The sequence below is a fragment of the Ictalurus punctatus genome, chromosome 29, assembly GCF_001660625.3.
Source record: "Ictalurus punctatus breed USDA103 chromosome 29, Coco_2.0, whole genome shotgun sequence".
Classification (NCBI taxonomy): Eukaryota; Metazoa; Chordata; class Actinopteri; order Siluriformes; family Ictaluridae; genus Ictalurus; species Ictalurus punctatus.
In genome coordinates this window covers 4,402,963-4,430,104 of record NC_030444.2, presented here as the reverse complement: position 1 = coordinate 4,430,104, position 27,142 = coordinate 4,402,963, and the positions used below count along the sequence as shown (strand labels likewise).

Sequence of the window (27,142 nt, the reverse complement as noted above, 5' to 3'; positions counted from 1 at the left end):
CAGGGACTAGTTAGGATAATCATGCTAATACGGCCTGGGAAAACCCTTCACATAGTACAATTTCAAGATTTTCTACTCTGTAAAGTTTTGAAGAAACATTCAAGAAACATGTGAAGGGTTCTCCAAGGCCAAACAACACATATCGGCATGATTAGGATGATGATAAGTCATACAGTATTGAATACTGCCATAGTGACAGAATGACAGGATTACAATTTTAGAAATTTACAGGAAATAATGAACGCAATCACAATGTCACACTTTGGTTTACAGATCATAAACTGAAAGTGCCCACTTACAACAAAAGGTAATGCTAATGAGGAGTCGGATTGATGCTTTCCTCCTTTATTTATTTATTTATTTTTTAGATCTTTGTGTGAAAACAACCAATATTACAGTAGCTGCCTCACAGCTATCTAGCTTAATGACAGTTGCAAAAATACAGTCACTTCAATCCACTATACCAAGAAATTTGCATTGGAATCAAACTACTGTTTGATTACAATTTTCAGGATGCATTTTGTGAATATTGTGCCCTTTAACAGGACACGAAAAAGGTTCAAGACCTTGCGCTCTACATCCACTTCGTTAAAAAAAACCACACACACATCCAGTGATAGGCAGCCGCCTCAAGTTGTTGCGCGCTCTGAGATGCTTTTCTGCTCATCACGGTTGTAAAGGGTGCTTATGTAAAGGTGTTCTCGTAGCCTTCCTGTTCAGCTTGAGCCACTCTGGTCCATTCTCCTCTGACCTGAACTGCTACCCACTGGATGTTTTTTGTTTTTCCACACCATTCTGTGTAACTGTTATAACTGAAAATCAACAGTTTTGTCTGACACCAGCAAAAACAACCAAGGTCAAAGTGACCGAGATGATATTTTTCCTCCTTCTCACATGTTTGATGTGAACTGAAGCTCTTGACCCGATACAATAAGTATAATTTTATTCACTGTGTTGCTCCTGCTACATAGAACGGCTGATTGGATGACTGCATGAACGCGCAGAGGTACAGGTGTTCCTATTAAAGTGGCTGGTGAGTGTACATGATGCGAGGTGTCCGATTCTAAAAGTATCTTTGGTGGTTGAGTGAAATTCTAAACAAACAAACAAACAAACAAAACCCTGGAAATGACAAAAAATAAAGATACAAATCATACAAAAAAGGTACACAGGGTTCAGTTACAATATAATACACGATACTGACTAAGTAATACGTTCCTATTTGGAAGATCTTTTAGCCACAACCTCCAGTTTCCACAAAAGGTTTACAATGCATACGTTTTCACACGACAGTGTTGACGGTCTATACACAGCTTTCCGCTAAGGTCCATCGTAGCATATGAAAATAAAGTTGCTTTGGATATTCTTATAGAAAAAAAAAAATGTTTCAATAACATGGATTTTCTGAGGTATATAACTACCAAGTCGATAAAGAGCGTTCCACAATATGAAGTTACTGCAAGGCAAGAACTGATTGGTTATCGCCTGGGTTGATGTACACAACCCGTACGGCAATAAGGGAAGAGGTACAAATTTTTACCTTCAAGACACGTGCACACACACACACACACACACACACACACACACACACACACACACACACACACACACACACACACACCACTTTGTTTGAAAGACCATTCACACTTAGGACTCAAGAATTGAATATCAACAGAGTCCGTGTAGGTTGCGTTCATTTGTTACGAAATAATTTTTAAAAAAAAAGAAACCTAAAACAATTATATGCAAACAAGATGTTTTTGAATTTGGGATTTTCAAAAAAAAAAAAAAGGGGGGGGGGGGGGTGTTTACCATCATTTCAGATTTATTTTCGGACTAAAATTAATAAAGAATCTTGAATACCCCAGATATGTATTCGCGATTAGTGGGTAAATTATTAAAAGATAGTCATTAGTGCCTGATCTCCTGCTAATACGGATCACGAAATGCTTTAAAAAATTTTTTAAATAAATAAAAAATATCGCAGGAGGGTGACTGTAAAATAGGAGGTCATGGCAGCTGAAAAAGATCAGCAGGATTGTCCAGGTGCTGAAATTTAAGAATACTTTAAATACCCCAAATTTATTTCTGCACGTTAACCCTTATTTACACATACATATATATACACACACACACATACACACACTATATATATATATATATATATATATATATATATATATATATATATATATATATATATATATATATATATATATATATATATATAAAAAGTGTATGAATAAAACACGAGTATTTGATCGACTAAACTTTGTGTGGTGAAATAGCTAGAAGCAAACAAAAACAACAAAAACCCCCCAATTTTTTTTCTATTTTAGTGTGTGAGAAACATAAAACGAACAAATCAAAAAATAAAAAGCAGCTACCTCGCATTTTCATTTCGAAACAAAAAATGAACAAACGCAACGTATACGAACCCGACACCTTTACACGATCATGAAAATAGCATTTACACAAAACATTTTCAAAAAGCCAATGACGCATTACATTTGTAGAAAACCAAATAGAATTGACAGTTTTACCATTTTACCGTACGCGCTCTTACAAAAAAACAAACAAACAAAAAAACAAACAAAAAAAAACACATGCTTTGAGTTGGCCTAACATGGCTTGTTGCATAATTCCTACAACCAACGTGTTGTGCAATATTGGAGCAATTCTAGCTTTATAGAGTACAACTCGTTCTCAGGTGTTTAAATCTGGCATTTAAACACACGAGAAATATAAATTCCTGCACGTTTATAGAGTCAGGATTCACTCTTTGCACATCTTAATTATCGTACAGAAATGAATAAGACTACAATTCTTAAAATAAGGGCTGTTTAGTGTGTAAAAACACATTAAATGCTATAAAATACAATGGGAAACAGAAACAATTCTTATGACAACAAATCACTATTGTATATGGGTATTTTTTTTTTGGTAATAGAACTAATTGTTGGCACTTAAAATATTGAGAACTACGTTTGTCCATGAAGTAGAGGTAACACTGCGGTTAGATATAAAATATGTTAAAAGAATACTTTTAATGAGGAGTAAAATATAAATTTGCAAGCTATTTCTAACTTTTGGGCTGAATAGTTAAAAAAAAAAAAAAAAAAAAAAAAGGGAAAAAAAGGGAAAAAAAGGTATGTTAAAACAACATTATATTCCTGCTTTAAACATGACTAAAAAAAAAAAAAAACAACAACGAACGGGTGTATACTTTACAGTAAACGGCAACTTAAACTAAAAGCTTATACTTTTCATGCGGAGTATAAAATAGTCACTTTCGTTCCTTTATGGTCCGATAGTCACATGGTTTTGTACACACATCTGTACAGTTAATAAAGAGAAAGACTCCACGTTTCCTTTTCCTCCGAGATTAAATTGTACTCCTTAAATAAATTAGAAAAGAAATGAAGAAAAAGCTATTTTAATGGCACCGATGTCCACACTGTTATTGCTGTGAAACACTGCGAGTTCTGAATCGCTGCACTGGAGGCCATCTGGTGGTAATGAGTTCAATCCTACTGATGTAGAACTGAGTTCCAATGAACATTGGGGTTTTTTTTTTCCCCCTCGGTAAACTTCAAATTAACACTGCTTACAAACTAAAATGTGTCCTCCTCGTGTCATTGTGACTGGGTGCTCGAGTTGTCCGTCTGGTGAGAGGACGAGGTTTTTGGCTGCTTTAGAGTCTGAGGCTTTAACTGCTGTTGGGGTTTTTGCTGTGGTTGATGTGGTTGTTGTTGTTGTTGTTGTGTTGTGGTGAATGCACCCTGCTGCTGAATGGGGAAAGCCTGCAGAATCAGCTGTGTGGACTGGTTAGTCTGCAAAATGCGGGTTCCCTGTAAAAGAACCAAAAAATATATATATAATATATATATATATATATATATATATATATATATATATATATATATATATATATATATATATATTTCACTTTTGACCTTGCAAAGCATTGCTCAGTTGGAGAAAATATACAAACATTGACTAATAACATTTTGGCCTTGGCATAAAGCGCTATGTTCGGCAGAAACCCAACACCGCTCATCACCCTGAGAACACTACCCCACCAGTGAAGCATGGTGGTGGAAGCATCACACTGAGAGTTACCCCTGGCCTTGTGGTTGGTTCTCTGAATGCCCTCTTTAACTGCTCATTGCCTTTTGATGGATAGTATACTCTAGGCAGGATTGCTGTTGTGCCACATGCTTTCCATTTTTTGATCCATGTAATAGTGTTCAAAAGCTTGGTATTTTTTTTAATTAAATAACCAAACCTAATTGATGCTTTTCCAGAACACTGTCCCAGACCTGACTGGTTAGCTCATTTGTCTTCATGATGTTGTTTGTTTACATATTATGTAAGAAACTATGAGTCCATTAGGCTGTAGATATACCACAACCCCCAGCAATTTTTACTGAAGATTTTGGCCTTGGCATAAAGTGCTACATTTGGCAGAAACCCAACACCGCTCATCACCCTTAGAACACCAATCTACAGTGAAGCATGGTGGTGAGAGCATCACACAGAGTTAGTTACCCTTGGCCTCCTGGTTGCTTCCTAATGACTAATGCCCTCTTTATCCAGTCACTGATGTTCTGGTGGATGGCCTCATCTAGAGTATTGGTTGTGTCATATTCTTTTCATTTTTTTACTAATGGATTTAATAGTGTTCTGTGGGATGTTCACAGTTTGGGATATACCTTTTTTTTTCCTTTTCTTGTTTTTTTTTTGTTAAATAACCAAGCCCTGCTTGATACTTTCCAAAACTTTCTCCCAGAACTTCTTTTGCTAGCACCTCATGATGCAGTTTAAGTATGTTCTGTAACAAATACTGGGGTCTCCCATACGACTTAAAAGCACATCGTGAGTTTATGATTTGTCCACCCTTGTTGAGATCCCCCCCCCCTCCCCCCCCCATACAGCAAACAGAAACATGTAATTCACTCAAAACAAGCAGCAAACAGCTCAAGTATAATATGTTTCACCTCATATAGTCACACAGTAACAAAACAATTCTGCTAAGATCATTTGCAGCTTCATTTGAGCCATGGTGAGTGTTGATGTGGATTTTTGCACTACCTGTAAAAACGGTTGCTGTTGCTGAGGCTGTGTCAACCCCTGCGGCTGCCCCTGCTGATGCTGCTGCGAATCGGACGGCGCTGCTATTGCCTGTGTTTGGCCTGGCTGCTGTGCAAACGGACTGTAAGCGGTCACTACTTGGCCCATAAACATTGTTGTGGGAACCATTACGGTACTGCAGGCCATGGGAGCAGTGACTAACTTCGTGACCAATTGCTGCCCTGGAAACCTGAAGGATGAGAATCTATTAGTGAAGATGCTGTCTTGCACGATTTGCACTTTATGTAGTCATATGTATTGAGCTGCCATATTGCCTGCAGACAAAATATTGCATGTAAATGGGATTGCAGATCTACCATAAATACACTCAAACGTATAAGCTAAGTCAGGGGTTCTCAACCTTTGGCAACTAAAGCCTCCCCAAGCCTCCCCCATCATGTGGCACGCCTTGAAATTATATTAATGCGTATTTTTTTTTAAATGGCAGGACATTATAAATACATTTATATGTATTTCAGTAAGACACTAGTTTTTTTTATGTATTGCGTATGCACATACACACCTGTTGATTGTGGTTACTTGACTGATGTTATGTGACGGGGTGCTGGGGATCTGCACGACACTGCCTGTGCCTGGCTGACTGACCATCATCGTGTTGTACACTGAACCCTGCTAACAAGAAGAAAAGAAAAAAACCCCAAAAGAGTTTAAAAGTTTAAAAAGGAAAGAAACAGCATAATTAAAGGCAAGCTCTAAAATGCTGCTTCATCTCGATACCATTAGCATACTGATGTGCTATAAGGAGGAACGAGGGCAGACAAATGTAATGATGTCATCCTTAATGGATCGGTCAGAACTGAACAGAAAAGCATGAGATCAGTTCAAATGCTTCAGAGCCATTTCGTACAATATTGACGTTATTTGGAACTGCACTCTACTCAGTCTGCTTCTGTTAGGTAATCCTACTCGTATATTTCCCTGTCTCATGAACCATGACAGGCTGAAATTCGCTGTCCTTATTTTTGTCTTCGAGTTGTTTCAGTAATCACGAATGAGACGTATTTATCACGTGAGAACACGTGTATTGTTTAGAAAGAAAATGAGTGTATCAGTGTGTCTAACCTGTGTAAGGACGGAGCCTTGTGAAATCTGCTGATGCGAAGACGGAGCTTGCTGCTGTTGAAGGGTGTGATGCATGCCGCTGGGGGCGGTACTCGTGACGCTCTGTACTCCAACTACCGCTTGTGAGCATGAAGCGCCACTCACGTGAGGGAGCTGCACATTGACTCCGTCTATTGACTGCTGCACGTACATCTGGAACGAGTGAAAAACTGAATTATCACACAAAACCTGGCTATTTTATTTTATTTTATTTTATTTTTAGATGTGTGCCAAGCAATATAAGAATACAGCGATGCAAAAGTCCAGCAAGCGCGCTACTTAATACATCTACATCTTTCTTACCCCCAAAACTTCTTGCTTTCGATTGGATCACAAGCCCAAGATTCATTAAGGTGCAAACAGACTTCAGTTTCCCCAAGCGTATGTGTGCGCATGCAGCTGTTATGCGAGAGGCACTCTTCACATAAACGCCTGCCTAGCTGCAGACCTGTTAATCTGGAGGATTGAAAAGTCACCTCCATTCGATGGCACGTCAGAGCCGAAACAACTCTGTAGTGTTTAGCGATTTCACGCACAGCGATGTAGGACAAACCAACGAGCGCTGTTTTTCAAACGTTGTGCCGCCATCATGATTGCCGTCATGACCTGTGTCTCGAATCAAAAACCCTCACTGTACATTCCAAAATATTTTCTAATCTAGGAAATAAAGAAGACTAAAGGTACTAAAACAAACCTTTCAGGAAAAATTCAAACCCTACTTGTATTAGGCAAACTGTTAATGATCTAGAATAGTAGTTCAGTATGCGGTTAGAGACTCAAAGTGGCTTTGACAAGTCAAGTTTTGGATACAGTGTCACATGGTGCTATACTGCCTCCACTATTTACATTGGTGTTGCACCATGCGGACACGCCGTGTTCATTTCTGAGGACGTGCACAAGCGACACACCAAACAACCGCAGGACACGTGCGGCGGCCATCTTGCGTAGGTGCGGTTAACGGCAAGTACGGACCAGAGAAGTCAACGTTCGTGTAGACAAAACGAAGAGAAATGAAATGATAGTGTTTCCAGGGCACATGTTTCCCGCCCAATTCCCTTCCCAGTCATCTCTCTACTATTAGCTTTCCCTCTACCAACCAACATATGCTTCCTCAGAGACGTTTACATTTATTCGTTTAGCGGACGCTTTTATCCAAAGCGACTTACAAATGAGGAAATACAAGCAAAGCGCTATATCAAGCATAGAACAATAAAAGTAGTGCTACCGTACAAGATTTATCATAGAGTTCTAGAGAAGCAAAGTGTGCAGAGTTGAGATGTAAGAGCCAGAGTACCTTTTTTGTTTTTTTAAATAATGTCAGGGTTGTGAAGGTTAGAGGTCAGTTAAGTGCTCACGGAAGAGATGGGTCTTTAGCTGTTTTTTTTGAAGATAGTGACAGATTCTGCGGTCCGGATTGAGGTTCAAAGCTCATTCCACCACTGAGGAACGGTTAGTTTGAAGGTTCTGGTAAGGCCACGCCTTGAGCCACGGCGAGTAGGCACTACTAAGCGTCGGTCGAGACACCTGAAGCGCTGACGTGCATTTTTCTCAGAAAATCGTACATTGTGTAATCTTACATACGTTAGATACTAAAATGTAGTGTAGCATCCAATACCTGAAGGCCCTGGCCCTGCACCTTCTGAAGCTGCTCGTGAATTTGCCTTAGTTCTTCCTGCTGCTTTTTAATATTGGCCTCGATCATCTGCGTCCTCTGCTCCAACTGCTCCTTCAGATGCTGCATGGCGTTCAGCTGTGCAGAGTATTGCTACAAGCACGTACACACACACACACACACACAATGTGTACACTATCATAAGGCTGATGGAATGCATTAGTCTCATCAAATATAGAACGAAATCAAGAGTTCATCAACAAGCCTCATCTAAGGTAAAGGAGGCTTTACAGTAAGTTTAGTTTTTTTTATTACTTCTAGCCAGCCTAATTCTGACTCAAATTCAGGCCATTATTTATGGAATATTTATTATTTTAAATAAAATATATGTAAAAATGATAACAAGGTAAATTAACGATCACGCAAGCATGATAAGAATGACTAAATAAAGAGAAATTTATTTCAATGACAATTTCAGACCCTCGAAGCTGTGTTCCAAATAAACAGAACTATATGAAAAGCCACTGCACGTTTGTGCGTGTTAAAAATGATCACGATTATGATATGTAACCTGCAACTGGAACTACCGCCTGAGTGGATGTTTTTAAGAGAGGTGTGAGGTGTGTTTAAGAGACAGTAAGGAATAAACGACTGCGAGAACGTTGTTACCTGTGCGTTATTTTGAGGTTGTTGTTGCTGCTGCTGGTTAACTTGAGCAGGAGAACTAGTGTGAATATTCTGGGGGGGAAAAAAAAAGAAAAATCAAAAGACATTTTTCACAGCGCATGCAGTAAGATATATATATATATATCTCTCTCTCTCTATATATATATATATATATAGAGAGAGAGAGAGAGAGAGAGAGAGAGATACACATGCTGAGCACTTGTTTTCTTGATTTCTAAATAAAACCTACTTCTAGGAGGCATTTCAAAAGTAAAAGTCTTCACTATTTATCTTCACCTAGAACCAAATTTCAAGCATTTCAATCAAAATGCCTTTATCGTTAAAATCAAACAAAAACAGACCATCACTGCTACTTTGTAATCATGTGTATAACCTGTGTATTTGTGTAGAAATAAGCATATTTATTCCTCTATGCAGCCAATTCCCAAGCTTTTAAATGAGGCAGGCAATTCCATGTTGAGTCAGGTGAACTACAGCATGGGAAAATGCTCAGTTTTGCATATCAGGCAGTGATATCTATAATTATATATTTTGCATAAAAGTCTGCGTCCAGACAGTTTACGTAAAACGCCGAATCCCACCTGGCTGCTAACAGAGGAGCGGCGCTGTAACGTTATGTCAACAGTGCTAGGCCGAGGTGGAGTGCTCATGTCCATCTGGAGCTTCGGGGGAGTGGCTGAGACAGAAACGGGACACGATTGAGTAATCGGACTGTGGTTAAAATCACAGAGTAATCATCAGAACGCATTTACAAACATCCAAAAGAGCAGGACTTCATCAGGATATCACTGGCTCTTCAATAGACATGCGTTTTGTAGTTACAGTCCCCTCTGAATATTCTGGAATGGCAAGGCTTAGTTTAGTCCTTAGTTTTTGCTACACAATGAGGACACGATAGATACGTCTTTGCCAAGATTGCCGTTTTCAGCTTGTGGTATGGCTTCGATATTTCTTCGAACAGTGGATTGCCTTGTGGAGGCTGTTGGTGATGTTTATGGGTTTTCCTTCCCAGCTCTCACAATGTTCATCAACAACTGCTGTTGTTTTTCCTTGGCCGACCTGCTCCATCACTGGTTGTTCAGTACACCAGTGGTTTCTTTCTTTTTCAGGACATTCCAAATTGTTGTATTGGCTATACCCAATGCTTTTGCAATGGCTCGGATTGATTTCTCCCCTCTTTTCTCGGTTTCAAAACAGCTTGCTTTTCACCCATAGGCAGCTCTCTGATCTTCATGTTGGTTTAACCTTTTTAACAACAAATGCAGTCTTCACAGGTGAAAACCCAGGGATCAAGCCAAGGGTAGACATTCTGAGCTATTAATTGGTTAAACAACCAATCTAACACGGCATACTTGGGCAACAAGAACCACCCGTCAGTCAGATGTTCCAGTATTTTTGATCACTTGATAAATGGGTGGGTTCAAACAAAAAGGTGAGATGTTCTAAGCTGTTGAACACATCTTGATGTAAATATCAGGAAATTAAAAGTGTAGTTTTGATCTGTTGTCTCACATTCAACTTTTGATCCCAGATCTAAATGTCTTTAGTGTATAGCAAGAACAAAAGAATTGGCCTTGCTCTTCAAATACTTTCAGAGGGGACTGTATATCACAATGTAAGATATTGAAAATCAATTTTACTAAATTTTGAGACCCAAATGGTCTCAAAACCATGTACAAATGGTTAGAAACACTAGTTGTTGGTTGGTTTTTAAAAATGACGTTATTCAAGAACAGTAAAATAAAGATTATCATGATATTGCACAAAATATTCCACAACAAATTAATATCCGAAGCAAGGTATTAAAAGATTACGGTGTAACTTACAGTTGCACGTGCTGTCAGACATGGCTGTGTGCGAGGACTTGCGGGAGCTGTGTGAGGACGTGGACGAAGTGCGGCTGTGATCGAAGCGCTCTAGTACCTCCTTCAGGCTGGAGGTGTTTAACTGTGATTCAGAACCGGAGTCCTGAGTCTGCTAGAGAGAAGCAGAAAGAGTCTAATTAAACCAACAGCTGTCCACAACCTGTTATTAAACCCGTTAGGGCCTGTGCCGAAATTTACTTAAAGTATTCTTTAAGTATTATTAAAGACTGCTGTTGATTTCACTTGGCTCTCAGCTGTATCTCACCTTGTCTACCGTTCTCTCAGGAGGCGAGTCCTCAATGCCCATCTCTTTCCTCTGCTCTGTCCGTACATCAGAATACCTAAACGGAAAAAATAGTGGGGGGATTAAAGTCTGAAAAATGGTGACAATAATTATACGGAGAGTGTGAGGAAAAGAGAGCACTGAGTGCATAGAGGAAGGCACTCAAATCTTCTAAAAGTAAACCGCTTCCACAACAGAGTAGTTTATACAAGAATACAATTATAACGCAAACACATATACATTTGACGGTGAAGCGTCTTATTCAATGACCAAACAGTGGCTCTCTAGTACTGGTAGTTTTGGGATTTGACTCTCCACTACTATGCTATTACATGCTACTTCATTCCTTCATTCCATCTCGTAACTATAGATGGGGATAGGGAGATAACTGATTAACAGCTTTGTCCAAAAAAACCCAAAAAAACTGGAGCTCCTGTTTCATCACTGCAGACCGCTACAGAAACTATAACAAAGCTTCCCCTGACCCAATCCATTTGTCAAGATCACAGTTTCTTTTTCCATCACCAGTGAATAAGATCCCACAGATCTCCAGGAAACGTTCAAAAGGCATGTTAACATCTCTGGCTAAATCTCATCCACACCACAGCCTTGCTGCTATGTAGGTTTTGAACTGCTATAGCAGGCTTAGTCACAGAGAGAGACTCCAGACATCTGGCACTTCTTCTCAAGGGAGAATATCCACTAGGATAGAGTTCCTCTAATAGCTCCTCCCAGCACTCATTCTCGGTTTGCCAAAACTTCTTTAAGACCAGCCAAAATTCTTTATCATGGCGTCTCCAATGCCCGTCCTTTCACTTCTGCAACTGCTTTTGACTTAGCCCGCGTCAAAAGCCGGCTTTTCCGGGTTTCCCCAAACCTTTCGATTGAATCAGGAGAACCCTCGGTGTCTGCTTCCCTCACCACTCGTGGGAGTTCAATTTGTCTCTCAACAAAGCTTGTGCCAGACACTCGCAAGCAACCCAGAAGGCTCTTTTGTCATTACCAGATAAATCTCACCACCAAGAAATAATCAACCGACAGCTCAGGACCTTTTTTTTTTTTTTTACCCGAGTGTCCAAAACATATGGCCTCAGGTTTGATGATACAGTTACAAAACTGACCACCGACCTTTGGCCCAAGGTTCTCTGGTATCAAGCACATTTAAGAGAAATCTTGTGTTTGAACAAAGTGTTTGTTATTGATTATCTGTCGACGGAAGTCTAATAACATTTCACCTTTTGAGTTCAGATCGTAGAGGCCGTTCCTCATAATCAAGCCTGAATATTCCGAACTGCGCTTTGGTACATACTTACAAACAACAGTCAAGAGTTTTCCTTCCTGTATACACTGGTAAGCATCCCCAAACCAGACTGACACCTATCTCCTGTGGGAACTCCAGAGAAGAAGAAAGACCACCCCTGATCAAGAAGTTTGGTACTAGAACCCATACTGTCTGTTAATGTAAGACTAACTACATCTAATCCAAGTTCCCAAAGCCAGTTTCCATTGCAAGAACCCAGGCTGTGTAAGACTGTCCATCACATACCTGCCAGCCAACTGGTATTGTCCTGCCCTCTACCCTTCATCTTGCACGTGGTGACCCCGCAAGCTGAGCCCGACCGGGTTGTCCGTTCACCGGGTGCTTGCCTGTGGACAGGCATGAATCCAGGGGTAGGTCTCAGTAACCGTATTCCAGTCAGGGTACACTTGGTCTTTTTTGTAACTTTGATGGGGGTCTTTAGGATCACACTGTACTTGATCTCTCCCCACAGATCTGTTCACTAACAGTGGCCCTACTCTGAGCATTTAAGCCCTGAGGTTCAAAATACACAAGCCCCTTCACCATTATGAAACATCTTCCAGTGCTTAGCTAGGGCACATCATCACTGATGTTTCCTGAGGTCCCTGGTTGTTTCGGGTTTTTCAAACATCAGACACCCTTTCTCAGATTACCCAGTCGATGTTGATCACGCCTCAGCTTGTGCCCTAGCAGCACTCTCCCACGGATCCGCTCTCTTAATCCAAAGCCACATAGAAGCTTTCTCTGCAGCCTCTGTGCTGTTATTAAATGGCCTGTGATGTCGAGTGCAATGTAAGCCCTACAGAGCAACTGTCCTGCAAAGCCTCTGCACCTTACCTCCACACGTTGCCTTCAAGCCTCGTCTGTAGCAGTCCCTGACGAGGCCCTCGTGTTGCTAAATGTATGAAGAATATAAAACTGGTGCTTCTTTGTATATCGTCAGACGCGTGTGCAAAAATTACCTGACTACGGTGTGCGTGCACACGATAAACTCGGGCCGCGAGTTCCACTGATGGTAGGTGATGTAGTAGTGAGTCTGGAGCCAGATCCACTGTTGGCCTTTGGTCAGGAATCGATAGTAACATGACTTGCCCTTTCCAAACTGCATCACTGCACAAGGTAGTAATAACATGTATATGTAGATCATTCAGTGCTTTAACAAAGTAACTTTACATACATGTAGACGATATAGCTGGGTGCATAGATTTGTGTGTGCGCGCATATGTGTGTGTACATTTACTCACAATGCTCGTGGCATTTCGCCAGTGACTCCAGGTCATCTACATGATAGTAGTCGTAGCCTGACGTCCCCAGAACCTCAAAGGGAAGATAGCCAATGATGGGAGGAGCTCTGGAAAATGGTATAAAAAAAAAAGAAATAAACAAATTATTCAACAAGCTTAAATAAAGTATGATTAAAGTTGAAGAGTAGGGGTAAATGGAAAAGGGAAAAACTCAACAAAGAAAGAGTATTACCTGTGATCTAACAGAAGAAATTTCCACTCTAGACTGTGTCGAGAGGTAAACTCTTCATTGGGTTCCTCCACTGTACACATCTCCTGCAGACAATCAATCAATCAATTGAAGCTAAGCACACATGTACCACTGGAAGACATCATCTGCAGACAGTCGATCAGTAATCAATACAAGTTAAACACAAATGTGTTTGTCGTAAAACGTAGCACAATCCCAGTTAATCAGTAATCAGTCAATACTAACTAAGCCCAGATCTGCTCAGGACGTGCGTTACAGACGGTAATTAATCCTCTTTCCAGGTAAACACATTTGCACTACAGCAAAAAAAAATTGATTTAAAATCAATACTTAACGACACCCACAAACAACTCTAAAAGCAAACTATAATACCAGTAAAGCCAGGGACCAATACTTCTCATAAAACGTATTTTTTAAAAGCATATGGAAAACCCACATGAACAACAAATGCACAACAAATCACGAATGATGCGCTTTTGTGGAGATGTTAACAAAAATCAAAACTGAGCATCTTGCCTTGATGAACTGAGGCTTGGCTAGCCTCACTGTTGCTACAAAACACACGTGATCGTCAAAGGCTGGGTGCAACGACCGCTGGAGAACTCCTTCTAGACCGTTCCGGCTTATACGTGGCACTGAGGAAGAAAAACGTAAAATGAGAGAGAGAGGGAGAGAGATTACAAATAGAGGTCATGACTGCCAAAAAATTTGCAATAGTAGGAAAACTGCTGTGGTATAAGACGAATTTAAACCCTTAAGGCACTTTGTTAAACTGAAAGTTTAACTTAAGTTATACAGAAATCATGTGGAACAAAATTTGAGGTCTCTAGGAACACATTTCAACATGAAAACATTGGGCCTTGTTTATCAAGCTGGATACCGATGAATTTCCGCGTAAATTGTTCGTATGAGCGTTTACGCACAAAGAAAAATTAGTATTCCGGTAAAAAATACCGTAAATGAAAAAAAAACTTTCGGATCCTAATCCCTTTTATAAGTGTCTGTAAATCGATGCATAAGAAGACTAAATAACATAACCCTTGAAGACTAACTAACGTGACCCTTGAAGACTAACTAACGTGACCCTTGAAGACTAACTAACGTGACCCTTGAAGACTAACTAACGTGACCCTTGAAGACTAACTAACGTGACCCTTGAAGACTAAATAACATAAGCCTTGAAGACTAACTAACGTGACCCTTGAGGAATAACTAACATAAGCCTTGAAGAATAACTAACATAAGCCTTGAAGACTAACTAACGTGACCCTTGAAGACTAACTAGCGTGACCCTTGAACACTAACTAGCGTGACCCTTGAACACTAACTAGCGTGACCCTTGAACACTAACTAGCGTGACCCTTGAACACTAACTAGCGTGACCCTTGAAGACTAACTAACGTGACCCTTGAAGACTAACTAACGTGACCCTTGAAGACTAACTAGCGTGACCCTTGAAGACTAACTAGCGTGACCCTTGAACACTAACTAGCGTGACCCTTGAACACTAACTAGCGTGACCCTTGAACACTAACTAGCGTGACCCTTGAACACTAACTAGCGTGACCCTTGAACACTAACTAGCGTGACCCTTGAAGTCTAACTAACGTGACCCGTGAAGACTAACTAACGTGACCCTTGAAGACTAACTAACGTGACCCTTGAAGACTAACTAACGTGACCCTTGAAGACTAACTAACGTGACCCTTGAAGACTAACTAACGTGACCCTTGAAGACTAAATAACATAAGCCTTGAAGACTAACTAGCGTGACCCTTGAACACTAACTAGCGTGACCCTTGAAGACTAACTAACGTGACCCTTGAAGACTAACTAACGTGACCCTTGAAGACTAACTAGCGTGACCCTTGAAGACTAACTAGCGTGACCCTTGAAGACTAACTAGCGTGACCCTTGAACACTAACTAGCGTGACCCTTGAACACTAACTAGCGTGACCCTTGAACACTAACTAGCGTGACCCTTGAACACTAACTAGCGTGACCCTTGAAGTCTAACAAGCATGACCCTTAAAGACTAACTAACGTGACCCGTGAAGACTAACTAACGTGACCCTTGAAGACTAACTAACGTGACCCTTGAAGACTAACTAACGTGACCCTTGAAGACTAACTAACGTGACCCTTGAAGACTAACTAACGTGACCCTTGAAGACTAAATAACATAAGCCTTGAAGACTAACTAACGTGACCCTTGAGGAATAACTAACATAAGCCTTGAAGACTAACTAGCGTGACCCTTGAACACTAACTAGCGTGACCCTTGAACTCTAACTAGCATGACCCTTGAAGACTAACTAACGTGACCCTTGAAGACTAACTAGCGTGACCCTTGAACTCTAACTAGCATGACCCTTGAAGACTAACTAACGTGACCCTTGAAGACTAACTAGCGTGACCCTTGAAGACTAACTAGCGTGACCCTTGAAGACTAACTAGCGTGACCCTTGAAGACTAACTAGCGTGACCTGCTAATCTCCTGATGATTGCCATATATCAACATACACACACAAATACGGAAAAAAACCCAATCAAACCAGGGTTTTTATGAAACTTTTGTAAATCCAGCGTAGATTATTTTGCTCGGTCGGACTTTGCTCAGAGACTGGCGAACGAGGCCATGTACGCAGCAGCTCTGGACACTCGACTGAAGTGATGAAGAACATGAAGCAGAAACAGTACTTACTGTTGTTGAGCGACTTGAAGTTGCCGATAAATTTGACGTACTCGTACACAGGCGGTTCTTTGGGGTTCACCGAGCCTCGGAGCATGTGACAGCAAAACTCCAGCTGGCCCTTAGCTGGAAAACACAAACAGGGAATGGCAGAGACGTCGTACATCGGGTATCGAAATTAACAAGCGGCGCTCAACTCTCGGTCGAATCTGATTATTACGTCACTCACTCTTGAGGTATTCTGGGCTGAGGTTTTCGCCTTCTGGATGTGAAGACAGGGCTTTGTACACGTCAGTGTGCTCTCCAACGGGAAGGAAGTTTAGCAGGTTCTGATCCACCAAATCTGACTATGGCCCAGAGACAAAGCATACGAAGTCAACATGTCTAGCCTATTCAGTATTTCATAAGTAATAATGAATACAAAAGGGAGTGCTGTTCCAGAAAAATCAATCAGTCAACAGTGAAGTGAAGTGATGCGATGAGGTCTGACATGAAGCAGATGTAACTTTCCCCCTGTAAGTTGATTACACTTATCCCAAAGTGTTTTATTCCTCATACAGCACCACGATTTGTCAGAGTATGTTTTACTTACTTATTAAAGAAAGTCATTATTAATCATTACTTTCTCTCTCTCTCTCATAGTTAAAAGGACCAAAAAAAAAACGTAGACTGTCATGTTACAGGAAAAAAAATTGCAAAGTTCATCCTAAAGACTTTCCCATATATTATAAAAGGAAAACTGTGAAACATACCATGCGGTTACAAACTGCCGAAATAGTAATCAATCAATTCATTTGTTACCAAACGGACAGACAAATGAACGTGATGGCATACAAGTTTAAATATAACTGACTAAATGACTTCATGACTTGCTTCTGTTCACTCAATGTGTCTCTCTCACACACACACACACACACACACACACACACACACACACACACACACACACACACACTTACCGGTAGGTGGCCGAGTAAGGACGTGACACTTTCAGAGACATAGATGACGTTTCCATCAGTCAGGATAACGAGAAAGAAGCCGTCCAATGCCTAGCAACGACAAAATGTGGATATGCATTAAAAAAAACAAACAAAAAAAAGATTAAATTTTTTTTTAAAAATTTAATTTAATTAAAATAATTTAATAATAATAATTTATTATTATAATTTTTTAAAAATATATATATAATTTTTTTTAAAAACAGCCTTCATACACACAGATTTGAAAATCTCACCTCCAGCATGAGCTGTGTAAACTCCTCGTTGCTGAGGAATGGGGGTTTCCAATCCTGTCTGATCTCGCTGGACTCCGACTGCGCAGCAATTTCTGCACAAAAAGCATCATCTCAGTTATCATCATGATAAAGATAATGAGTCTTTACTGATCACGTATACATTACAGCACAGTGAAATTCTTTTCTTCGCATACCCCAGCATGTTAGGAAGTTGGGTTTAGAGTGCAGGGTCAGACATGATACAGCACCCTGGAGCAGAGAGGGTTAAGGGCTTTGCTAAGGGCCCAACAGTGGCAGTACTGGGGCTTGAACCCCCGACCTTCCAATCAGTAACCCAGAGCTTTAACCACCAAGCCACCACTGCCCCTCATCGTCGTCATCATCATCATCATCATCATCATCACCACCACCACCACCACCACCACCACCACCACCACCACCACACAACACATCAGCTTTCATTGTAGACAGACGGTTTATCTCACAGGCGGAGTCATTTGTAGCACTTCTGAGCACTTTGCACTGTCTCACTCTTAATTTAGTGGATGATTTCACTGCTGTAATCATAAAGCCTGTTGCTCACACAAGGACTCTTATTCAAATATCTGCTCATACTGAACATCAACACACGTACAGTACTACTGTTTGCCTTTGCTCTTCTACAACTAGAAGCACAGCTGCTAGAACAGTAGTCAAAAAAAATGCAAAGGTTCCTGTACATGTTTGCCAAAAAAAAACAAAAAAACATCTGAAAACCTGAAATACTCTTGCTTTTCCCTTACAATAGTAGAGGGAATAGTAGCTTTTTGACAGCTGTCCATCAACAAAGAAACTGGGTGTAAGTAATAAATAAAACATTCAGGGGCATGCTGGTATTTGAAAACAATCAACAACGGGGAGCGTGATGTGGTGATCACCACCTCAACGTTTATTATTTTCATATAACAGCATGAAGTCTTTTTTTCACCCCCCAATTATATAACAACAAATTAGTTTTAGTTTAATTAAAGAACAAGTCATTGATGGTTACATTTAATGTTGTGGAACGTCTACAACACAAGTTTAGTTCTGGTTATCACTTGTGTCATCGGGTCACGTTACCGAGAAACCATAACCTCCTCCATTCTAAGGACTTTCCATGTCGAAAAACTTAAAGCGCACCGATTATGGTTTTGAAACGTGCCTAATTTTGTTTTAAAGCTCTCATTCAAGAGATTTACGTGCATCCGAGGTCAAAACACACTTTAACGTGCTCATAATTTAACCTGCATCATTACCTGTATCCCCCAGTGTCACAAACGACTCCTTAAATGATCCATTCTAAAGGATTCGTTCTAAACTCCTCCTTTCAGAGAGCATACTCTGCTCTGATTGGTCAGATGTCCCTGTTTGTTGTGATTAGTCTACCGCTGTCAGCGCGTTTCAAAAAGAAAACGCCCACTACCGTAACGAGTTTCAGCTCCGTCTGTCAGCGAGCATAGGTTAGTACAGGAAGTAAAGTCTGGAATCACTAACGACTCGATTCAGTTGTTCAGAATCGGTTCCTTCGTTTGGGAGTCGATAACTCGGTTTGTCCTGCGCTTTGATTTTTGAAACTTTGCAGACTTTTTATATTCACAAACAGCTATGTATATAACACACTACATGAAAGGTAATATTTGAAAAACCATAACAGGTGCACTTTAAAATTACAGCTTTTGTTCCGAAGCGGTGACACTGGAGACTCCTTCCAAAACTGCTAAACAAACATCTCCTCACAGAAAGGTTCGCTATATCAATTATATCACTTTTTTTTTAATCTGTTTATGCGGAGAGCCTGCCATATACGCTCCTCTTAAAGTTGTTGACTATTGATTATAATACTTGCAGCCAGAACTACTGTTATAGAGAATTAATCAACACCTTCTGACCAATCAGAATTGAGCATTCAACAGTGCTGTATAAACAGCAAAATTGTGATACAGAATAACCCATTCTAATGGTAAACACTGATTCGATGGCATGCGCCTAATACTAATCGGTTATAATGAATATACTGATTATACTGAACATTAGCCATGACACTCAGCCTGTGGCTTCATGCCTACGTTCCCGTTAAAGGTATTCCTGCTTCCTTGTCATCTTCGTCTGATGAGCTTTCATATCTTAAGTCAAAAGTTATATTCCTGAAAAAGTATTGTTTGTCACTGATGATGTTGCTAACTCTACTGTAGTAACGGTTTTGAACTAGGAAGCGGAATCGTGCGTGGCGAACACAGACGATACACGCTCTTGGAACGCCGTTCGACAAATCAAATTCGTGGAACTGCTGTATAAAACGTTGTGGTACTTTTACGTCTTCTGATTTTTATTTATTTATTTATTTTATTCTCGGACGAGTGCTATAGCTTGTTTGAGTTGGTACTTAAAAGTAAACATCATCCCTGCGCTGACTTGAAAGGGAAACGTCGATCCGACCCACCGATGAAACTGAAACCGCGAGTGGGCCGGCGCGTTCAGACGTTTCGATTTTTTTGAAAAATGACTTTTCCGAACTGCCTCGTCCTCTAACCTTCGGAAAGCTCCAGAAGTCTGCTCGTAATGAAGCATAAAATCAGCTTGACTTGCAGCAAGTCATATGACTGAGTCAGCTGCTTTAACGGATCGCTTTTTGGACGGAATTCGACATCACTCGCAAGTGGATAAAAGCATCGAGCAAATAAATGCAAATGTACTTAAAATGGAAAGAAAGAAAAAAAGCACAGCGTGTCTTCACAGTACAACAGTGAGTGGACTCAACTCCCAATCAGCACTCTAAAACATTTTACTCATTATCTCTTGGAATAGTGTGGGTGTGTGTTCTGGATAGAGGTTGGGATGACAAAACACACACAAAAAAAAAGATTCATGTGTGCATCATCATCTGAAATCAGCATCTCTAAGACGACACGTATTAATTGACCTTACTGCAATTAAATTGTGAACAAACTAACAGCGATCTGGACCACTTTGTTGTCCAAAGTGTGCTACCTTTGTGCTTGCGTAGATAGTCGATGCTTTTCTGTAAGATAGTGGACTTGTCCATCCTGCGAGTGTTGGCAGGCAGCAAGGTGCCCAGTTCTTTGATGAGGACATTGAACTGGTCTCTCCTCCTCTTCTCCGATTTATTCCGGGAAACGCTGGAATCACAATACAATGATCAGTACGTTTCCTGAGAATTTAAAACTTTCACAATCTGATGTCAAGGAGCTCCAAAAAGACACGACAGTCCTACCGTTTGGCCTTATCCCTCTCATCGTCTTCCATCAACTCATCAAAAATGCTGCCGTCATCCCTGTGACACAAACAAGTCCGTTAAATACTGCGTGGAAAAAAAAGCAGGTCAGGACTAGAGAAAAAAAATTCTAAGGTTGTCCAACTATAAATTTTTTTTTTTTTTTTACTAAACTAATTTAATTAATAAACACGTCTCGCTAAATGACACCTTCAGAAAGACAAAAAAGGGTCCAACTTTTTGATAGAAAAGAAAAAAAATAACAGAAACTGAAATCTTAAGCTGAAACAGAGAGAGAAGGAGAGAGAGAGAGAGAGAGAGAGAGAGAGAGAGAGAGAGAGAGAGAGAAAAGGCCAAAATTCTGACCATAAATAAACAAATAAATAAAGGCAGTGAAAATTAGAACGTGATAAAAAAAAAAACGCTGCTTGTTTCTTTTCCTTTTCATTTAATCTGATTTTAAAAGGTCACATTAGGCGATTAGTAAAACAGTCATTTCAAAGAGTTTATTTTATGCTAATTGTGGTTATTTATTGACAGCTTGGTTTTTTCCTGTTATTGACATTATGATCATCATCTCTAAAACCAAACACCCCATCAATGACACCAAATTCATCTCTAAAACCAAAAACCCCATCAATGACACCAAAAACCTCAGCAAGAACACCAAAATGCCATCAATGACACCAAAATGTCACTTGACAGCAAAACTCATGACACCCAAACAGTGATGAAAAAATATCATCAATGACACCAAATACGTCATCTGAGCCCTAACTGATAATCTGTTAAGCTGCCCTTTAGAGCCGATCCTGAATCAGCCAATTCTATTCCTAATGAAAAACCAGAGTCTTAATAACAGCTGCAGCAGAATAAATCAACTTCAAATCAGAGCGCTGCTGAGAGCAGAATGTTTACGATCTGTACAGGACTGTGTGAGACGATCGCACCTGTCTATGGAGCTCATTGTGATGCTTCATGAGTCAGTCTGTGGAAGACACACATCAGGAAGACATCTGAAAGAGAAATGAAGGAGACACACACGCATCAAATTAAATGTGGCTTTTAAAATTCTTTTTCACATACAAAATGGTTTCATTCAACATAAGCAGAATTTTTAGGTATGATATGATATAGATACGGGTGAGTACTTCCAGAAAAATGGTTATGAACAATTTTATGCAAATGTAAAAAAAAAAAAAAAAAGTTTGAACAATATTTTACAATATTAAAAACGAATTACAAATTAACATCAAATCAGCTGTAATATATATAAGAGCTGCAACAACTAATCGATAAAATCGATAATAATCGATTATGAAAATCGTCGTCAACAATGAATGAATGAATGAATGCCTTTTATTGTCACTATACACATGTACAATGAAATTAAGAGCCACTCCTTTTTGTTCCGTGCAAACATATACATTCAATACACAAGAAGAATAAACAGATAATACACAGATAAATAAATAAGATAAATAAACAAAATAAATAAACAAGATATACAATATATGCAAGATATATACACGATAGATAGATATTAGGGTGGATGGCGGAGGTACTATGAAATGCACAGTTTGAGACAATATATACATATGCTGTGGACTCAGTACATGTGTTTGTTTATCATGGTAATAGCTTTTGGGAAGAAACTATTCTTAAATCTGCTAGTCCTTGTTTTGATGCACCTGTAACGTCTCCCTGAGGGCAACAGATTGAACAGATCAAAGCCAGGGTGAGAACTGTCCTTAATGATAGTTTTTCCTCTGCTGAGGCAATGGGAAGTATAAATATCCATCAGGGAGGGGAGAGGGCAGCCAATGATCTTCTGTGCTGCTCTTACTACCCTCTGAAGCCTCTCCCTGTCTGCTGCGGTGCAGCTACCATACCACACCGTGATACAGTATGTCAGCAAGCTCTCGACGGACGAGCGGTAGAAGATCAGCAGCAGATTGGAGTCCAGATTGTACTTCCTGAGAACCCTCAGGAAGTGTAGCCGCGTTTGAGCCTTCTTGATGACCGCTGTGATGTTGTCCGTCCAGGAGATGTTAGCAGAGATAAGGACGCCAAGAAACCGGACGGTGTGGACCTTCTCTACACACTCCCCATTGATGAAGAGGGGGGCCAGCTCCGTGTTGTGTTTTCTGAAGTCTACAATAAGTTCCTTGGTTTTCTTGGTGTTTAGAGTCAGGTTGTTCTTTGAACACCAGGCTGCCAAGTTTAGGACTTCCTCTCTGTAGGCTGCCTCCTCTCCTTTTGAGATAAGTCCGACCACTGTGGTGTCGTCAGCAAACTTGATAATAATATTATTGTTGTAGACTGGTCTACAGTCATATGTGTAGAGACAGTACAGGAGGGGGCTCAACACACAGCCCTGTGGAGAACCTGTGCTCAACGTGCGAGTGGAGGAGAGGTGGGGCCCGAGTCTCACTGTCTGGAACCGGTTGGTCAGAAAGTCCTTTATCCAGGCACACGTGAGGCGGGGGAGACCAAGGGTGACCAATTTGGTGACGAGAATGTCCGGAATTATTGTATTAAAAGCCGAACTGTAATCCACAAAAAGCATCCGTACGTAGCTCTGTTGCTGCTCAAGATGTCTCAACACGTAGTGGACAGCTACGGCAATAGCATCCTCTGTGGATCTGTTTGCACGATAAGCAAATTGAAAAGGATCGAAATCTGGGGGGAGGTAGTCCTTGATGTGCTGAAGAACCAATCTCTCAAAGCACTTCATGATAACTGGAGTGAGGGCTACAGGACGATAATCATTCAGGCTAGTGGTGGGCGATTTCTTTGGCACTGGAATGATTGTGGCTGATTTTAGGCAGGACGGGATTATCGATTAGTTGGTCTGCGTGTGGTACATTTATTCATTACATTACTTCTGTTTCGAAAACACACTTCGGAGAGTAAATACTAAAGTCGTGTCCCAAATGACGTACTATACACTTACACTATGTAGTGTATACTCTACCGTCCAGTGCAGTGATTCTCAGCCGGGGGTCCGGGGACCACTAGCGGTCAGTGGTATAATTGCAGGGGGTCCGTAGGAAAGTTTTAAAAATGTTTAAATAATATTTTATATATATCTAAATGTATCAAAACATATTCAAATTAGATGTTTTAAAAATTATTCAATTTGGTTACTCGCAAATATCACGTTAGCTGAGTGACGATCGTTCACTGATGGATAAAATAAACAAAGGATAATTCAGAGTGTTAAATCAAATGTCACACCTACAATAAAATGTAAAAAATAAAATCTTGAAAATGTTTTGATTCAATGTTAAAATTAATATTATTAATGTTAAATATTAATAAAATAAAGTAACATATATAAAAATATAAATGTAATATATAGCCTATAATTGTTGTGGAGTGAGGGGGGTCCTTGTGGAATGTTCAAAATATGCTAGGAGTCCAAAGCTCACAAAAGGTTGAGAACCACTGGTCTAGTGAATGAATTTTAGAAAGGTAATATTGTCTCAAAGAGAACACAGTTAGTTTTTTACTAACCTGAAAGTCACCCCCCCCCAATCCGATTAAATGGGGGGGATAAATAAATAAAAATAATCGGCCAACTAATCGATTACGAAAATAATTGTTAGTTGCAGCCCATATACATTTTATATACATTATATATACATTTTATATATATATATATATATATATATATATATATATATATATATATATATATATATATATATATATATATATATATATATATATATATATATACACACACATACACATTACACACACACACATATACTTATTTATTTTTTTATTATACAAAACATCGAAATATGTTTATGCTCTCTCTTATGAAGTGCATTGTGACAATTTACAATATTGTTATATCGCCTAACTCTAGTTGTACATTTTATCCATTCATAGTTACATTGAATGTTATAGAATGTTGCAGAAACAAGTTCCTGTTTTCACTTATGTTATAAACAGTTATAAACAGTAGCTTCTTCACCAGCCTCTCTTTTTCTTCTCACTTTCCCACTCACAAATTTATACGTTTTTAAGCCAACCAGGTCATTTATCAATAAAATATGGACACCATTATCACACTGAACAGTAGATGAATGAAGCATCAAGACCGTTTTTACATCATCATGATCACTAAGGCCAAAGTTTGGTGCTGGGTTTGGAGGGGAAACTTATTGCTAAATCCAATTTTGGATGTTTTATATAAAACTAAAACAATCCATAATCAAACATGTTAATGCATCCCAACAAATAAACACCAACACTCATCTCTGACACCAAAGCTATCAACAGACAGAAACAGTGTCTTCATCTGACACCAAAGCCATCATCAGACACCAACACTGTCAGCACTGACACCAAAGCTATCAGACACCAACAGTGTCATAATCTGACACCAAAGCCATCATCAGACACCAACAGTGTCAGCACTGACACCAAAGCTATCAGACACCAACAGTGTCATAATCTGACACAAAAGCCATCATCAGACACCAACAGTGTCAGCACTGACACCAAAGCTATCAGACACCAACAGTGTCATTATCTGACACCAAAGTCATCATCGGACACAAATACTGTCATCACTGTCACCAGTCATCATCAGACACCAACACTGTTATCAAAGTCATCATCAGACACCAACACTGTCATCAAAGTCATCATCAGACACCAACACTGTCATCAAAGTCATCATCAGACACCAAAGTCATCATCAGACACCAACACTGTTATCAAAGTCATCATCAGACACCAACACTGTTATCAAAGTCATCATCAGACACCAACACTGTTATCAAAGTCATCATCAGACACCAACACTGTTATCAAAGTCATCATCAGACACCAAAGTCATCATCAGACATCAAAGTCATCATCAGACACCAACACTGTCATCAAAGTCACCAGACACCAACACTGTCATCAAAGACATCATCAGACACCAACACTGACACCAAAGTCATCATCAGACACCAACACTGACACCAAAGTCATCATCAGACACCAACACTGACACCAAAGTCATCATCAGACACCAACACCAAAGTCATCATCAGACACCAACACCAAAGTCATCATCAGACACCAACACCAAAGTCATCATCAGACACCAACACCAAAGTCATCATCAGACACCAACACCAAAGTCATCATCAGACACCAACACCAAAGTCATCATCAGACACCAACACCAAAGTCATCAACAGACACCAACACTGACACCAAAATCATCATCAGACACCAAAATCATCATCAGACACCAACACTGACATCAAAGTCATCATCAGACAACAACACTGACACCAAAGTCATCATCAGACACCAAAGTCATCATCAGACACCAAAGTCATCATCAGACACCAACACTGACACCAAAGTCATCATCAGACACCAACACTGTCATGAAAGTCATCATCAGACACCAACACTGTTATCAAAGTCATCATCAGACATCAACACTGTCATCAAAGTCATCATCAGACACCAACACTGTCATCAAAGTCATCATCAGACACCAACACTGTCATCAAAGTCATCATCAGACATCAACACTGTCATCAAAGTCATCATCAGACATCAACACTGTCATCAAAGTCATCATCAGACACCAATGTCATCTCTGACACCAAATACGTCTCACTGGAAGCTGTCACGAGCTGTACTACTAAGATGTTTCTGTACTACTTCCTCTGCAGTGCACTGCTTCTCTCCGGCTTGTCACACATTCTCGCGCACTGGCTAGCTAAATCTGCAAATAATAATAAGCGATCATAAAACAACACAAAGCACCAAGGCTGTTGTGTTCAATAAGAGAAGAAATCTCCTGCACAGATTCTGCTCTCGCTCAGGTTTCGACACACAAATGCAAATACTTACAGAAGATTAGGTTCACGGCTCTCCTACATCCCCGAATGTGGGTCAACAGGCCTCGCAGTACCGCGCGACCGGAAGCGCCTTATCGAAACTAATTTACCTTTTACACGGATGCACGGATTTACCTTTTACACTCATTTAACCTCCTTTAATGACGTGCTTTAGCTTTCTGAGGACCGTGTGTGTTATTGCTGAAATGCATAGTTGGAAATAATAATCAAAACCGCCAGGCCTACGTTACATTTGATGCCCTGCTTTACTTGTGCGTTTCTGTCATGCGCAGTAAGATCTTCCGGGCTGCAATATTTCACAAGTTATCGAATGTGATGCACCACGCATTAGAACAGGAGTGAGGTCCAACTATATTATGGCACCACGAATACGTCAGACTGTTTTATATTGCTAATATTTTCAGGGTATGTTATTATTATTAGTTAATAAATATAATACTAAAGAACCAAACTCATAGTAACTTGTAGTAAGCACATGCGCAATATGATCACGCATCACGACTCAGGTCGCGATTTAATGACGCAATCATTGCGCCAAGCTAGCTCACAGGGCTGAATCTCAAACCGCTTCCTACTTC

General features: G+C 40.0%; 1 protein-coding gene across 4 annotated transcripts; it reads right to left on the bottom strand.

Moving 5' to 3' along the window:
* Positions 1-333: 333 nt before the first annotated feature.
* clockb (clock circadian regulator b) lies at positions 334-27,046 on the bottom strand. Of its 4 annotated transcripts, none has more exons than XM_017461372.3 (21): positions 26,557-27,046; positions 21,627-21,692; positions 20,677-20,736; positions 20,433-20,581; positions 17,424-17,515; positions 17,149-17,238; positions 16,419-16,536; positions 16,202-16,315; positions 14,013-14,131; positions 13,479-13,561; positions 13,247-13,353; positions 12,965-13,112; positions 10,685-10,760; positions 10,381-10,531; positions 9,136-9,230; positions 8,537-8,605; positions 7,871-8,020; positions 6,217-6,408; positions 5,657-5,766; positions 5,095-5,323; positions 334-3,851 (listed from the first exon to the last, which is right to left on the bottom strand). In XM_017461372.3, the coding sequence occupies exons 2-21, from the start codon at positions 21,641-21,643 to the stop codon at positions 3,636-3,638; spliced, it is 2,385 nt and encodes a 794-aa protein (XP_017316861.1). In that variant the 5' UTR covers positions 21,644-21,692; positions 26,557-27,046; the 3' UTR covers positions 334-3,635. The 4 variants fall into 4 exon arrangements, with proteins under 4 accessions (XP_017316861.1, XP_017316864.1, XP_017316863.1 ...); XM_017461375.3 differs by having other exon boundaries at positions 5,657-5,763; positions 26,557-27,045; XM_017461374.3 differs by having other exon boundaries at positions 10,381-10,528; positions 26,557-27,045.
* Between the last annotated feature and the right edge of the window lie 96 nt (positions 27,047-27,142).

Bases quoted from the DNA above. Each gene is read 5' to 3' on its own strand.
- clockb (XM_017461372.3), bottom strand. The intron at 10,761-12,964 runs GTAATTTTTGCA...TTTTCCGTTTAG, and splicing joins TGCACGCACACCGTAGTCAG to GTATTCTGATGTACGGACAG. The intron at 8,606-9,135 runs GTGGGATTCGGC...TTTCCCCCCCAG, and splicing joins GCTCCTCTGTTAGCAGCCAG to AATATTCACACTAGTTCTCC.